The sequence below is a fragment of the Tachysurus fulvidraco genome, chromosome 8 (assembly GCF_022655615.1).
Source record: "Tachysurus fulvidraco isolate hzauxx_2018 chromosome 8, HZAU_PFXX_2.0, whole genome shotgun sequence".
NCBI lineage: Eukaryota > Metazoa > Chordata > Actinopteri > Siluriformes > Bagridae > Tachysurus > Tachysurus fulvidraco.
This window is the reverse complement of record NC_062525.1, coordinates 16780660-16798109: the sequence shown is the minus strand read 5'-3', so window position 1 is coordinate 16798109 and position 17450 is coordinate 16780660. Positions and strand designations below refer to the sequence as shown.

The 17450-nt window shown below is 37.1% G+C and overlaps 2 protein-coding genes across 2 annotated transcripts in view; both read left to right on the top strand.

Moving 5' to 3' along the window:
* Window positions 1-2387: 2387 nt before the first annotated feature.
* LOC113638907 lies at window positions 2388-6209 on the top strand. Its single transcript, XM_027140385.2, has 8 exons — window positions 2388-2472; window positions 2727-2801; window positions 2993-3058; window positions 3149-3211; window positions 3312-3381; window positions 4461-4874; window positions 4987-5082; window positions 5226-6209. The coding sequence occupies exons 2-8, from the start codon at window positions 2727-2729 to the stop codon at window positions 5627-5629; spliced, it is 1188 nt and encodes a 395-aa protein (XP_026996186.1). The 5' UTR covers window positions 2388-2472; the 3' UTR covers window positions 5630-6209.
* Window positions 6210-6543: 334 nt separating this feature from the next.
* The window catches only part of myo1d (myosin 1D), a 61150-nt gene continuing 50243 nt past the window's right edge, over window positions 6544-17450 (top strand). The window contains exon 1 of the mRNA XM_027140374.2: window positions 6544-7175. Coding sequence (XP_026996175.1) covers window positions 7081-7175 — 95 coding nt within the window. The 5' untranslated portion in view covers window positions 6544-7080. The remainder of the gene's footprint in view (window positions 7176-17450) is intronic.

Sequence of the window (17450 nt, the reverse complement as noted above, 5' to 3'; positions counted from 1 at the left end):
GATAAGAAATGGCATAGGACACATGCAACTCTATATATTTTTTTTTCCAGAAGAGGGCCTCTGTGTGTTCCTTCTTTCAAGAACAGTACTCTGTGTGAAATGCCTGGCATATCTCTGCCTGTTTACTGTGCTCAGGAGGACTGTTAAAGATTCTCTCATATGCATGTTCTCCCTGTTAGCTCACATTTACTGACTTATTTACTGACCTTTGGTTTTGTTTTTTGTTTTTAACACTGGAAGGTGTCATGGGATGATAAGTGAGAAACATGAGTAATATTTTTGTATAAGAAAACAAATATATTTTGATTATTCAAACAAGATTTTTAAATTATAGCTTGTGAACAATATATAATTTCTCTCTCCCAGCTACTATATGCCAACTAATTATAACAACAACAACAACAACAACAACAATAAACAACAACAACAATAAAAATAATAATAAGAAGAAGAATAAGAATAATAATAGTCGTGGCAGTCGTGGCCTAATGGTTAGAGAGTCTGACTCGTACCCTGAAGGTTGTGGGTTCGCTTCCCGGGCCGGCCACGACTGAGGTGCCCTTGAGCAAGGCCCCCCACCACCACCACTCCTCGGGCGCCGCAGCATAAAAATGGCTGCCCACTGCTCATTGTGTGTGTTCACTGCTGTGTGTGTGTATACTTTGGATGGGTTAAATGCAGAGAATAAATTCTGAGTATGGGTCACCATACTTAGCTATATGTCGTCACTATTTTTAATACTGTATATTATGTATATATTATATTATGTTTTATATTCTGTTTTACTTATTACCCTAAATTATATTATGATGATTATTACATCATTTATTCTTTTAATCGATTTAAATATTTATGCAAGTGGACTAGACTTATTAAGTAAACATACTCGAGTTCTGTAGAACAATTGCAAAAACCCAGTTTGAAGCTACCTCATTATTGCCACCATGTGTCCTTCTTGTGTTACTGCAGCTTCTTATAATTTATATGTGCAGGTAATGCAGTCTTCATAGCCCTCTCTCTATCTCCTTGTACTTATTAATCAAACAACCATGCTTCCTCAATTAATTCTTAGATACTTAAAAAAATATATGCTTTCTGGACACATGAACTTGAACTGAACCTTTTTAAGATTGAAATATTTTGTCAAACATGATCATTTGCATTGTACAATATGAGGTAACAGTTAAGAACAAGGGAGTACTAGTTTTATGTATAAAATGTTTGTGGGTAGTTGGACAGTCAAACACTACATAACAGTACATCAATGGTGTTATTTTTTAAGGTCTCACCCATTTGTGTTTTGCTGATAGTGTCAGAATCTGTCACTTGGTCTAACCAATGATTGAGTACTTGTGGTTACAGCCCGGTACTTACACAAGCAAAATCCTAAACAGTTGCTTAAGATGCTGTAAAACTGCAACACAATACCCTTTTTGGTATGTGGTATCTTTGCCGCCCAAAGACAAACTGCTTTATGTCTATATGTATGTGTGTGTGTGTGTGTGTGTGTGTGTGTGTGTGTGTGTGTGTGTGTGTGTGTGTGTGTGTGTGTGTGTGCGTGTGCGTGTGTGCGTGCGTGTGTGTATGTATGTATATATGTATATGTATATAATTCTACTAATTACAAAGGTTATTAATCAATATTAATATTAATAAGGCATATTGGTACACAATTAATAAGTATATACTGTAAGGATACCAATGTTTCACATATTAACAGCAAAAATAATCAATAAAGAATTATGAAATGGAGGATTTAAATTTGTAAATATGTCTTTCATACATCTTAACATCATAAAGCAAATCATACAACATATTGAGGAATCAATTTATTATTGCCCAAACATTATCTAAAACTGGTGTTAATACTATAATATTTTATAAATTCAAAGAAATATATTATTATATGGTATTGTTGGAGAAAACCATCGTATGGGCATAAAAACAGATCAGAAGACAAGCAATGAAACAAACAAACAAATGAAATGTACTCATTTCCAATCTCAGGTCTTACACACCGCTGTATTTAATTCACTGCTCTTGTTTTATTCGAATATACCACATTTTAAGTAGTAGTAATAGTAGTAATAATAATAATAAATAAATTTATTTGTTTAAATCAAATGACTATTAGGTTGAGCTTCTATTTGACTGGAATGAAAACCCACAGTTTTCTCATTGAAGATAAAATTTACCATAGAAACAATTTATATAACACAGACCCATCATAATATGTTTATTTATTTGTGTGTGTTTTTTTTTTTTACTGGACTCATCAACAATATCTGACTAAAAGAGGTTTTCATGTGCATGTAAGCAGATTCCATGTGACGTGTAAGACCAGAGACGTGAAAGCCTAACTTCCTTTTTAAAGCCTGCTGCAGCTTGCATTTCTCTGGTGTGGTATATAAAACCAGCAGCCTTTACAGTGACCGTTGTCAGTGATCCGCCCTACACTGTCAGTGAACCAAGGTAACAAAACAATTGTCTCATAATAATAATAATAATAATAATAATAATAATAATAATAATAATAATAATAATAATAATAATAATAATTATTATTATAATAATTATAATAATTATTGATTATTGATGATTATTATTGCTAAATATTGCTGATTATTAATTAATGTATTATATTATGATAAGAATATTTTTTATTATTTCAATAGCCAATATTCAATGTAAGAATCTATCATTAACATTAAAAATGTTCTGTATAGATGGGTGTCTCAAGCATTCAGCTGCTGTCAGTGCTGTTGGTCTGTGCAACCAATGCAGAGAAAACTGAAGGATCGGTAAGCATGAATAAAACATAATTAAACTTTTTTTGCCATAAAGATTTTACATTCTAATTGTAAAATATTTTGTATAGCTAATATGTCAAAATCATTTTTGTACATTGCTCTGTTATATTATTCAGAATTAATCTAATAATTATCAGCTTAAATTAATAATTTATCTTTAATCTTTGAACCTTGTGTTTTAGTATGCACTGAAAATGTGGAGCAATGAAGACCAGGCTCTACGGGAACAACTTACTTTTATATATAAGGTAGTGAAGAATCAGATAATGATTTCTGGAAATGAACACATAAAATTAACTTATTGTAGACTGTACAATAAAATCCTCTGAATCTTTCAGGAAGTAGAAGGACTGCGAAATGATCAAAATGTAATGAAACAGAAACAAGAAGACATGATGCAGGTAAGAGCAGTTTAACATTCAACTATATTTTATGGAATAAATGTAAACATACTGTTAAAATATGATGGATTTCAGTTCAAGTATATACCTACTTGTGTAGGCAGTGAGTCAGTGTACAGAAATACAAGCACAAGCTGAGAAGGAGGTGAATGTTACTTCACTGGGAAAAGGTCAGTGTGTATCTATATTTATTTATTGATTTATTTATTGATTTATTGATTTATTATTTGTTTTTTGTTTTTTTGTTTTTTTCTTTTTAATGCAGTCTTTTTATTGGTAGAATATCTCAATCACATAATGATTGATTAACATTACCGAATCCAATTTTATTTTACATGAAAAAGGAAAAAAAAATGTAAATAAAATAAAATAAAAATAAATCCTCCCACCGTGTGTCCTTGCTCGTTTTAGCTAACAAATATAACAAACTCACAATCATGTAGAGTTATAACTTTGTACAGTATATATATATATATATATATATATATATATATATATATATATATATATATATATATATATCTATATATATGGCAGAACCTGAAGGCCCATGAAATATGTAAGAAATGGTTGCCATTTATTAAAAAACCTGCCAGTGTTACCACTTATTGTATATTTAATCTTCTCAAGCTTAAGGAAAAAACTGCAGGAGAAGGTGAGGTCTGGCCAATAATCATGTTAAACTTAAAACGTCCTTTTGCACAGAGTTTAACTGAGAAGCCCCATCTGAAAGTCGAAAAATATGGTCAGGGACAGTCCAAAAATATGCAGTCAATGGACAGGGTATCAAATGATCCCCAGTATAGCGGACACTGTTCTGAAATAACTTGACCAAAAATTTTACAGTCATGGATAGAAGAAAAACACATGGCTCAGGTGACACTGGTCAGAACATCTGTCACATTTGTCCTCAACATCTGGGTAAATTCGAGACAGTCTCTATTTAGAAAACTGCGCCCTATAAATGATCCTAAACAGGATAAGTGTGAGCTGAACACATGAGGAGACATTACATAAACCACTTACCACCACTTGTCATTAAGTTGAAGTCCCAGCTCCCCTTCCCATGCAGTCTTTGTTTTGGTGTTATTTTGATCGCAGGCCAGTATATTTTTAATCAGCCCATTTTATTGTCAGTGCCTAGATTTCTAGTAAACATAAACTAAGATGGAAACATAAAAGCGGATAAAAAAAGGACATGATTCTGTGAATATTATCTGATGGTTTTCTTCTCTGCTGTCTTGCCCAGGCAGTATCTCTACACTGGAGGAGGAGGATGACACTGATGAAGGATTTGATCCATGTAAGAAATACAGTTCACTCAACCAAGACTGGAGAGCCACCAACTACAGCACCAAGAACGTGGCCTGCGATCGCAATATGGAGTGGAATGGCTGGTATCGTCTGTTCTACAGGGGAAGAAGCATCCAAATGCCTGAGCTGTGTGTGAAGGCCGAAAGCTGCGGAACGCATTCCCCACTGTGGTTATCAGGTGGCCATCCACGCAAACGTGACGGAATTGTGACACGCAAAGTTTGTGGCAACTGGAACGGTAACTGCTGCAACTTCAAATCCCCTCCCATCCAAGTAAAAGCATGCCAGGGCAATTACTACGTCTACAAGTTTGTCAAGCCGCCGGCCTGTCATCTGGCCTACTGTGCAGGTCAAAGCAAAAAATATGTTATTATTACATATTATTAAACATTGCAGAAATTTCATGAATTATTCTGTTCTCTTTAATGATTACTCATACATTTTTGTGTAAACTATTTCAGATGTCAACACTCTTATCTGTGGGAAATGTAAGAAATATGAAATTTGCACCAGCAAAGACAAGATCAAGTGGTTTTGTAAGAAATCAAAAAGAAGAGGCAAGTATACATTTTTCTCCACTTTTATATATCCACATTAAATATCATTTAATTCGAACAACCAAATTCAAGACAATTAGAGACAAACTTAATTCTTTAGAAATAGATCGTACCATCATTGCAACATTTTCTCTCTCTTTCAGTGAAAGCTAATGTGCATTTCTTTGCTGCTTACCCTGGCTCACTGTCTGGCAAAGTAAACCGAATCCTGTACAGTAAGGTGTATGTGAATGTTGGAAGGGCCTTCAGCAGTCGCACTGGTGTGTTCACGGCTCCAGTCACAGGTGTATATCAGTTCTTCTTCTCCGCTCAGTCTGACAGGAGTGGGCTTAAGACTAAAATATGGCTTGTCGTGAATGGCTACTGGGTTGCTGTGTCTTACACTCATGTCAGTGTCTCAAACACAGTTGGAAATCTTTCAACATACATGACCACACTGCGCAAAGGTGCTTTAGTGTATGTGACCCATAACTGTGGCAAGTCCTGGGCCGACTCTGCTTCCAACACCATTGTATTCGGGGGGTCACTGCTTTTAGTACAAAGATAAAGGGAAACATTTAGCTACCATATCTTCATCTTTAATTTTTATAACAAAGATTGTGTAGCTTTTTCTATGTCATGTAAGCTATCATAATATACAGTGGTCAGGAGGGACCTAGAATTTAAAATTGGGAATTATTGTTTTCTATATGTGTGTGTGTGTGTGTGTGTGCGTTCATATAGTTCTTCAAAAAAACAAAAAACAAAAAAAAAAACCCACTTGCATCTTTGAATATTTTCATGCTTCATTGTTTTGCTTTGGTTTCTTTTTACCTGCCTATTTTTCATTAATTCATTGTTGATACTAAAACTAATTCATTTGATTTCTGATGATGTGTCGATCACAGCTGAAAAATTCATTCCTGCATGCATTTTGCTCTCCCTTTTTCTTAACTAATAGGTCAAATCTTCTGCGTACAGTAGTTAACTGGTTGCCTTATTTCATTGTGATTCCTTGTTATGAACATGGTGGGGCAGTAAAGTAACTTCTGTGTTTAATAGTTTGCACATACACAAAATGGCCCCTTAAACACAGGTACTTTAACCCACATGTCAGGGAACCTGTAATAAATGTAGTATTGTTCTTGTGTCTTGTGTGGTTATTGAAGGTGTGATAAATAAACTCAGGTAATACCAAACTTTACCAGGTGAATTCCACCCTTGAACATCCCTATCAGATTCCAGCTAGAAAATACTATGTATTTCAACCAAATACACTAGGTTTGAATGACTTGGTTAAAATCCTGTGATTTATTCTATGATTATTTTAATGATTCATCTCTGCCAGTGCCACAGCCAGTACTGTGTGGAGTTCTGTGAGCTCTACACACGCGCACACACGCACACACACACACGCACACACACACACACACGCACGCACACACAGACGCACGCACGCACGCACGCACACACAGACGCACGGCGAGGTCTGGCCCTTGAAGAGGAGGAGTAGCTCTTACTGTGTGTGTGTGTGTGTGTGTGTGTGTGTGTGTGTGTGTGTGTGTGTGTGTGTGTGTGTGTGTGTGTGTGTGTGTGTGTGTGTGTGTCAGAGTCAGAGGAGCTGGGGGAATTTCACACACACTCAGAGGCATGGAGCTGCATTCGTTTAAACCTGGACAACACAAACACAACACTCAGGCAGCAAGTTGCGCAAAATGATCTAAAGGACAAACCGGGCTTTACGCTGGAATTCAGGAACTAGGAAATAATCAAATCCGTTTATTTTCTACTTTTCATTTTAAAAACCCGTATAAAAAGTAAATACACTTATAGGATTGCTAACGGATAATGCATTATAAGTTCTAACCCTTCGCCTTGTCACTTTTCTAAGCGGGGCGCACTGTGCTGCGTTCAACTGCTCTACTGTTTTGGCTAAAGTTTATTAGTGAAGAGTTGTCGTGGTGTTTTTCTTTGTTGAATTTCATATAAAAAAAACAAACAAAATAAATAAAGCGCATTATGGCCGAGCACGAAAGTTTGGAGTTTGGAAAGGCGGATTTTGTTCTTCTGGACAATGTGTCTTTGGAAGAGTTTCTGGCCAACCTTAAACTCAGGTAAGTAAAAGCAGGTCGTTTACCTTCATTGGGCTACACACTCCGTCCGTGTCATTCCTTATCTCCACAGCCAATGTTTATCATTCAAACACAAAGGAGGGTTATTATGTTTCATGTTGGTAACCGGTTTTCACCCTGTTTTAGTTATGTCATTCTCATTCTCTCTCTGATAACGCATTGGTTTCCTGCGATCATTCTGTCAGACTGTTTCTCAGTTTGTTCACTGTAGTTGCTGCTTGTGTTTCTAAGTGTCTGCTTCACTTATCTGCAATATTTCTTTATACATGCCTTACATATAAATGTAGGTTCAGCCTAGTATAGATAGTTATATGACTTTGGGTTACTATTAAACACTTTCACAAAGAATAATGTGAATGTATGTGAATGTAAAGAATGTGTAAGTTTTCAAGACCCAAGTCATACATTTTTCTGTGGTTTAAGAATATACAAGATTTGGTGGATTGATTGATTGGGGGGGGGGGGGGGGGACTTTATCCAGACTATTAATAGAAGGTCCAACTTCAATCCGTTTGTATTCTGTAACCACTTCTGTAAACCCAAAAGCCTGTATTTAAGGCACTGGGTTATACATAGTAAATTTATCCACCATGCACAGACAAAATGACAATGATTTTTACTGCAATCTTTCCTAAACATATTTGTCATTGTGTTCAGTGATTACATTAACCACAGACTGCACCTGTTCAGGCTGGGTGCAGCGTTGGGTCAGAGGGCGTGGATCATGGAAATTTTCTTCCCATCTTCCATCTCTCTTTTAACCTCACAATAACTACAATGCAATTTTTCAAAGCTCAGCAGTTTTATCCTAAACATGACACCGACAATGACGCGTACATGGACGTGTACAATGCGTACATGTTAATTAGTTTTTCTACATTGTAGCTCAGTGGAAGATGCTGATGATATTTAAGAGATTATTGACTGTAATATATATCATGGCATCGTTTTATGTAGTGTTTGTTTGTGAACCAATTATACAAGTTTCATTGCAGTGAGAGCAGGACTTGTTCTTCTAGCCACGGAAAGTCCTGGCCTGAGTGTGTTTAATTTTCTGTAAGCCGGAGATGGCGTGTGCACTTTGTTATTTGTAGAGGGTGTGACCATATCTGTGTGTCTGGATCCTCAAGCTTCATGTACAACAGATACAACAGAGGCATGCCACAGAATTGATGAAGGTGCACTTTAATAGTTTGGGTTATAAAATTTATAGAACTGAGACTGTGAGGCTTTACAAATCACTGAGGAGAAAACATTATATATGATACTTTTAATCCATCATCACAGATATTCTATTAGCCGTGTTTATAAAGATCAGTCAGACGTTAAATAGCAGCCTTTCTATAGAAAACAGACAAATTATATAAAGGTTGGGCTTAAAGCTTTTTCTTAGGATTAAGGAAGGGGGTATTTTATGAGGGAGAGAGAACCTCCTCCTTGGGGAGTTTAACATATATATAACTGAATTCCCCACTCAGCTGCCAGACACCACTTACGTTCCACAACGTGGGATGTGTAAGCTGAACAAAGCACAGTATATTATGGTATTTAATATTTTAACTGTTCTAAAGGCTGCTAACACAAGTTCCACATGTCAAACAAGGCATTGTTTGGGTACCCTGGAGCGGTGCACAGTTGTGCCCTTACAGCCTGCCTTTATATGGCAGTGTTTTGTCTGCCTCTAGGATCTTGGGAAACTTTTGCACTTTTCCAAAAACAATTCTGAGGGCTGCCTGGGACATTTTCTGAATTTTTCCCGGCAGCGCCCCTGATAATACAGATGAAATAGTTGATAACCACTACGCCATATCAAGAGTATCACTTGATCTTCCCTTGCTACTGCTCTGTCTCGCACACATCCGGAGTCACTTTCTTTGTAAAGAAAGGTAAGCCTAAAAAAAGGAAAGAAAGAAAAAAAATGGTAATTCCGGTTTTTTTAGTTTGTTGGACCAAAGGTAGAAAATGCATTTTCCCCTTCTTCTATTAGAATGTAGAAAATTTTAATTCCTTTATCCAAAGAATACAATGTCACAATATTTGGAAATTCTGATATTGGAAGATCTAGTGCATTTGGCTTTTTTGTCAATAAACCCTGATGGCTATTAGTTAAAGATTAGCATTTAATAGATACTTGTTGGTGCTGCACCCTCACACATGTAGCTTACAACAGGACAGGAAACTCATCAGTATAGCACACTTGGAAAAAAGAAAACTTTGGTCTGTAATCTGATCCGGTTCCTGTGCGCTTGATCCTTGTTGAAAGTCCTTTGTCCATAACTAATGGAGAATGTGGTGTCTGAGGCAGCAAAAGGTTGAATCTTGGTGTGTATCAAATGAACACAAGCAGTCATTGTGGTGCTCTTTCGTGACTGGAATGGCACTAGAACCTGATCAGCTGGTTGTTAAATATCATTTCTATGTATCTATGAAACCAAAGGACAAATAAGCAATATGCCTCTCCCATTTCAGGGGTGTAACCAGTCACTTGTTACCTTAACAGCAGACTCTTACTGCATGGATCCCAGCTGTGACACATGGCAACCTGATTCCGTCTCTGTAGAGCAGAGGCACGGATCAAAGTCTCCTTAAAGCTCAGGTGCCTTGAAATAGGCTTGACACAAAGTTAAATGTTCTCCTTCCTCTTTTTGCATGAGTATGAATGGTGACACAAAGTATGGGGAAAAAAGACAGGAAATAAATGTTTAAGTGAACACAATATTATGTGTACACATTTTTCTTTTTTTCAAAATAGCCCAGAATGGCACTGAAGGAATATTTTCCGTTGGCTTTGCTAAACAACAGGGAGATTCACCTCTTGCTCTCCCACAGTAAAATCCTTGGCCAGAGATCAATCTGCTCTCTAAAGTCTGGAGCAGTGGCATGCTTGCCCATAGTCAGGGCTTCTTCCCTGGCCAAGTCTCCCATAGCTCCCTCTTTCCTCCTTCTGCTAATAAAAAACGGACAGATAAAGAACACAATGTCCAGTGCAGTGCTAACTCGACTATAAAAAAAAAAAAGAAAAAGAAAAGAAATCTTACTGATCTATAGTAACAAGGCCATTGGAATTTTCAGTACCATTAGATTTGAAATTCTGTTGACTGCTTTGCACAAAATATCAACACATATAAAAAGCTATGATTATATAGGGACTTTCATAGGGCTTTTTATTGTTGTTGTTGTTGTTGCTTCAGCTGTACTACAGATATTAGCACCAACAATTGTGTAGTTTTGATTACTCTGCCCCTTACTTTCCCTCTCATTCCCCATCACTTTCCCATGTGTAACTCTTTGGTATTTCACTGTAACCAGTTCCTACGCTCTACAGTTAAAAAAAGCAAAACAGCTACTTTGTAATGGTGAAAATATTTCTCTTTATATGAAAGGCTGGATTAGAGAGAGATTATTATTATTTTTTTTTTGAAAACCAGGCCCCTTTCTCTCACTCTCAGGCAAAGAACAGGGTTAGTCTTACCACAAGAATTTCCATACAACTCTAATAATCTGAAACACATTACTGCCCTTACATAAACAGGACTGTGCATTTTGGTCCCTATTTCCCCTCAAAATAAGACACACATATGTCTCATTTGTGGACATTGAGCTTTGGCAGATGGGCAGTGAGATAATTTGTTTTAGGTGATATCTATTCTTTCCGGCTTTTGCTTTCATACTTTGTTTCTTTGTGTTCTTAGTCTCACTATTTTTACGGTGGCAGCCGATTTCTCACTCCCTTTGTATCTGTTTTTTTTCCCCCTTGGGTTCTCAGTTGTTCCAGAGGACCTGAATGTAATTATCCTGCCACCTGATTGTTGTAAAATAATGAAATGTGTATTTTAAAATTGTGTTCTAAAAAGAAGAAAATAAATGTCTGAGCCTTTTTTATACGAGTCTATTCATATACCACTGACTGTCTGAGTTTATGGCTATTCTTTTCTAGTCCTTCATTCCCCCATGTTACTTGAACTGGATATTAAGGTCTTGTGGTCAAACTGACTATATGTTGAGGAGTAAACCTTTCATTTGGTTTAGAAGCGCATTCAGCAGGAGAAGTAGTATGTGCCACAGTGGCATGTTGATAATGTGGAAAGGGTTACATCATTCTGGAGTGGCTGTCTGTTTACCTGTTGATCCTGATCTCTTACAAATTAGTGAAATTTTAGTTCACAGCCATGTTTAAGTAAACTCATACAGGGCCTGACTCTTTACTCTATGCTTCTCTACCCCTAGCTGTTTGTATACAGTACAGGATGAGTCAATGAGTTTTTTTATTCTTTCTCCATTTTACTCTCCTTTAAAGTTTTAAAGTCTCTTAGTTTTATTTTACTATGATCAAAATCCTGGAGCTCTCCTGAAATAACATGCTGAGTAATGTCTGCATTTGCTTCATGGCCTCATCACACACACACACACACACACACACACACACACACACACACACACACACACACACACACACACACACACACACACACACACTCTTTCTTTGGCTGTTGTCCCATCAGCACATTTTTCTCTCTGACATCAGGTCAGGATCAAGTCAGTGTATTATAATGAAGGTGGTGTGTGGCCAAGCCTTACCACCAGATTCACTTGAGTCATTTTATTACCCATTTCTGAAACTAGATCCCTGAAACCTGCCCCTTTTCCCTTCATTGTCAGGCAGACAGAACAAAAGCAGCTCTGATCGTTGGCCAACATGACAAATTTCAAAAAGTTGGCTCAAATACATCAGGCTAAAATTTCTGAACTATCGATACAATAAAGCTTTGATTCTAATCTCTGTGGATTTACACCATCAACACAATTGTGTATATATATTTTCAGTCCTTTAAACAGTAGTTTGCACCGAAAGGATGACCTCCCTTTACCTTCTCTTTGCTCATACTCTATTTTTTTTTTACCCAGCAACTGGTCCTTTGCGATTTCTCTACCGGATTGTGTTGGAAATGGAGACAAGTTGGAAGGCCAAGACAGGAGTTTGTCTGTCTAGATGTGAAGGAAGGCATAAGACTCATCAGGCCAATGAGATTGATTTGTCTGTATTGGTCAGTGGTGGGAGTATTTTTCTGCTTTAGCTGTCAGTAGGGAGAGAGCTGCTGTTTAGCGCTAAGTGGGTGTTACCCTGGCAGAAGTGCTGCTAATGCGACTCCCAGATGCGTCAGAGAAACAGGGCTGGTGGCAGAAAATGGGTGTAGGAGGCTGGTACTGGGATCACTTTCAAAGGCCAAGAAAAAGAGTTGTCTAAGGTCAAATGAAAGATTCTTCTGTGAAGCTGCTTAAAATACCAGATGAGAATTCGGTTCTTGAAAGACTAGTCGTAGATTATATTTTTACTGCTATAATTTCAGTAATTATGTGTCACATCATGCCTTATTCCAGATATCTGTGTGTTTTTCGAAGAGAGATTTCAACTAAAGCAGAACAGTACCTCCTAATGAAAGACATTATAGTATCAAAACCTGAAGAATATTTATTGCTTAATCGTTATCAAGTACAATTTTGCACTGGGATTGTTTTATTCGTTTTGTAAAACCCAGCATACATACAGCCTTAAGTGGATGTCCCTCTAGTCCATTTAAAGTGCCTTTTTTATTGCAGAGAAGCTCCAATATTTAATTATACTTATAATTACATTCATCTCACTGTTTATAACAACTATCCTATTAATTCAAAGGAGGGCAGTAATGCTAATCACGACCCCTTAACACAGGCAAATAAAAGTGTCATATAAATCTGCCTACAGAAAGAAGGTGAACTCATTATCAGGTCAGACCCATGATGCACTTTGCTAAGCTGTGGGTTCTGGGTCATGGTGAATTATTGATGGTTAATTGCATCTGAGGCATAAATGTCAATAAGGAAAAGATTCTAATCTTGTTGATACGGTTGAGATAAAAGGAGATCACTGTGTGAAGCCTGATATGTCTATAAAAATGCACTGATGCATTGTGTTTTTGGATTATTAAACCCAGGACAATGAATTATAATATTATTCTATATACGTAGTATTATATTCATTCAAATAAGGTAATTGCACTATATTAAGTCATGGTTTAAATTTTTTGGGAAATATAAAGCTTACATAATTCCAAAAGCTTATATTTCTCAACTGTGTAAATATTCTAAAATTTTCAATTCTTATTGCAATGATTTGATGCGAAGTCAAAACACACACACACACACACACACACACACACACACACACACACACACACACACACACACACACACACACACACACAGAGAGAGAGAGAGAGAGAAACACACAAACACACAAATTATTACAATTTCCCATTGCATCCATTTTTGCTGGAGTTTTAACTGATGTCAGGGAATGTTGGTTGCTCTCCACCCTTCATAACGATGGACAAATAACCACAAGACAGACCCACCCAAACAAGGCTGCAAGCAGTAGTTATCTTCAGCCTGGCCTGTAATTCCACTCTAAAAATGGAGTGACTCTCACATGGCCTGCGGTGAAGATTTCACCCCTTGTCCTAGGTGAACAAGGGTTAAAGCTATAGCTGGCAAGAAACAGATCAACTGGCAAATGAATCTGATCCAAACACTTAACACAAGTGTATTATATGACAGTGAATGTATTCCATGTTGTTACAAATAGCTTATAATAGCATGGGATTCAGGGAGGAAGAGACTTGTTACATTCCACAAAAGAAACAGCATTTTCATTCATAACCCATTGAGTTCATGACTGGTTTTAGTATGCTGACTGAACTGGTGGAGTTCAGTTGAATTAGGACGAATGAGTATTAGTGTGTATATGTAATGTCTGAAGGAGTGCGAGTGGGAGGCAGCACCAGACTCAGTTTGGAGAGAAAGTAAAGTGGACCTTTATCCGTATCCAGAGCAGCTCCACCAAAGCCTGCTGGGAAACAGGGCGAGGAGGAGGGTTTAGGATGTACCACTGTATGCCCTTTTTTTTCCTTTTACAGAGAAAAGCAACATGAAACACTGCCTCTCTTGTTTTTTCCGCCTCTTTGCTATCTATATTTATACACGTTTTATGTTATAGATTTTATTCACATGGTAGCATATGAAATGTTTTAAACTGCAGCACTGCCTGTTCTTTCTCATTACCGTGATTCTGTTTAATAATTTATGCTTAATCTGTAATTTTCTGTTATATCTTAATTAATACATATCCCCAAGATTAAGCAGTCATGATGTGTTTTTTCATTCATTTTGCAGTATTCCATGTACAAGCGGTTCTCCATCGGCCTGCTGCTTTCTTAAACTAATTATAGTTAGGAAAGTAATTATGACTATTTTTACACCATGGCATCAACAGGATTTATCTTTCGGCACCCAATTAATTATATTTTGGACAGGATGCTCTGGTGGAACATGTGGCTGCTCCTGTACAAAAGCAGGTGCAGTTTTCTCATTGTTGTTGTGCTGCTAGTAAGTGAGTGTGTAATTTATAGGGTTGGTTCAATGCCACTATTCTTTTAGACGTGACTCAGAAACCTCCTAACCAATTGATTGGGTGACATTTTCTAAAGACGAATAGAAAATATTCATTTGATTATTATGCACACTGGATCTTGTATGTCCTGTATATCAGGGATGAATCTGGCATATTGCCTTAGACAATAGATTATCAGGGCAGTTTGATTTTTAAATTTGCAGAACCCATAGCACCATAATAGTGTGATTTACTTAATGATTTTTATTTTCAATAAAATGCTTAATGAGCGTCTTTAGGCTTACAGGAACTTTTTATGATGTAGCATTCATAAGCATTGTAGCATTAAATGGTTCAAGGTCATAAAAAGACTGATATACATTTCCCCTGTGATAGCAGGTTTTGTAGACACTGGACCTCATTAATCTTTAGCAAATATGTGTGTGCTTTCTGAATTGTGTTTAGTAATAGCACAGAACTCTATAAAAGGCAAAGCTCGCTGGGATGAAAATGACAAAATAATGAGTAATCTGTCTTTTTACTGTACCAAATTTTCCGTTGCAATGAGTTGATTACCACAGGCCACAATCTCGTTTAGTCAGACGCCTTATCACTTATAAAGCTTTTAAATGTTACATTTTCTTTTTTTTATTTTAAATATTTAAATCTGGCAACATAATCCTGAAATAAATTTGCAATAAATCTTGCCGCATATTCAATTTGAAGCCCGTCAGTCAAGGCGTCTCATCATAAATACTATGCAACTATGCATACATCCTATATAAACTCTGGATTTTCTTAAGGTTTGAACATGTTTTCGGAACTATTTGGATTTTCATGGATTCCACATGTTTTGTGCAAAAGCAGCCAGTGATTTATGAACAAATTTGTTCATGTCCTGTTCGATAAATGAACACAGATGTCTATAACATTTATAATGCCCTATTTTCCCATAGCGCAGTGAATGTTCTGTATACTTTCTATAGCGTTGTTGCACAAAGGCACACTGATGCTCACAGGACTGCTGGTGGGCTGTTGTGTACGGCAGACCTATGCCCCTTACACACAGACATTGCATTGACAGGAAAACAATGGAGCAGGAGACAGACACAAAAGAACCTTTAACTCCCTCTGAACGACTGCCAGCCTCCCAAGCATCAGTCAGTACAGTGCCAGCATCACAGCTTTGCCACGCGACCCACTGCTCGCTTCGCCCTGATCCAAAAGCACACACAAGCCTTTCTCTGTGCACTTTAGCTGAGTTAATGCTTAAACGCTACAGATGACTATGAGGATTTTATCGTTGAGCACAGAGAAATCCTAACGCTAATCCGTTAATGTTTAAAAGAGATCATTCATGCAGTCCCTTAGGAGGATTTGAAGAGGATATTTAAGAAAGCATCCAGACAACATTTCACTTATTCAAACTGTAAGCAGATTAAAATATACTGGAACCAATAAAATATAGCTGCACTTTTACATCTACATTATTTGGTTCAGGGATTTTGAATTGTGGTCCGCTTTCCTTCTACATTCAGTTTGTTTATGAAAGTGTAAACACATTGCCATATCAACTACAAAGTGATGTAAAGAATAATATTGTATTGGTATCAAAAAGTGTAAAGGTTTAAATCTTTAACCAAGTTTTTCAACCCCAAGTTTAGCTGAGCTCTTAAATTTATTATGCCAAAGGTTACTAAAAATGAATCGGTAGGTAATTGTGTGTATGTAGGTACACTACCACACTGTAGTAAGTTAAACTAAGCCCCTAGGACAGAAACAAACTATTTATCGTTGAGAACTCCACATACTACCGTTTAAATTGAATGCCGTTGTTCATTGTTATTGTTATGGCATTAACAAAGAACAAATAAGGGCTTCCCTTCAGGCCCACCCTGGCATTCCCAATGTCCTGTATCCCAGCGTAACTCTTGAATAATAGAAATAAAACTATGAGAAGGAACTGTTGATTAATCTTGTGTGCCTTACCAAGACCAAACCCTTCACCATTTCTTTTTATCCCTTTCATAACTCGTGTCGGCGCCATTGCTACGGAGAGAAAATTGCAGCAACGTAACAACTTAACGGTTGTTTTAAGTCCAAATGCAAACAAACCAGGTCTGAAAATGGCCCAAGTTCACATAAATACAGCATTTAAAGCATTTACATTCAGTAAATGTGCAGTGAGGTAATCATGATGTCTGGATAAACAGAGCTAGTGATGCCTTAAACCGCTGCACGTCCTGATGGGGCAGAGGGAGCTTGGCAGAGGTGCTGGTGGAGAAGAAAGAAAGCTTTATTCTGAGCATGACCCAGGACTTCTTAGAAGAGGAAGGAAGTGAGGCTTTCATTCTCCAGGGGCCTGAGCCCAAAACAGTCTGCTCCAACTAGACAGAGAAAGAGAGATTTACAGCCATTAACTCTGCATACTCTACAGCTGGACTTGAAGCTGGTGGCTTGTTGTGGGACTTTTGCCCACAAAAGTAGCACCAAACACTAAGCGTACAATACAGCGTTGCAGAAGGGTCTACGATAGATAAAGTAGACTGTCAGGATTTTGTGTGCGTAATTAAAACAGTTTCTCTTTGAATTGTGAATCTGGGTATGTTTTTTTGTGTGACCATTACAACTGCACTGTTAAAACATAATCTGAACTTTATCTAGTAGCTCTTTGCATTCAGTGTGTGCAAATGTGAATGCATTATTAGCGCTCTCTCTTGCTTTGTCTCTTCTTTCTTTAAAACTATACAAAGCTCAGATTTCAATACAATACAGCAATTGAATTGTGGGAATATAGGTCCCTTTGCTGTAACAAGAAAATCCAGTTGTTT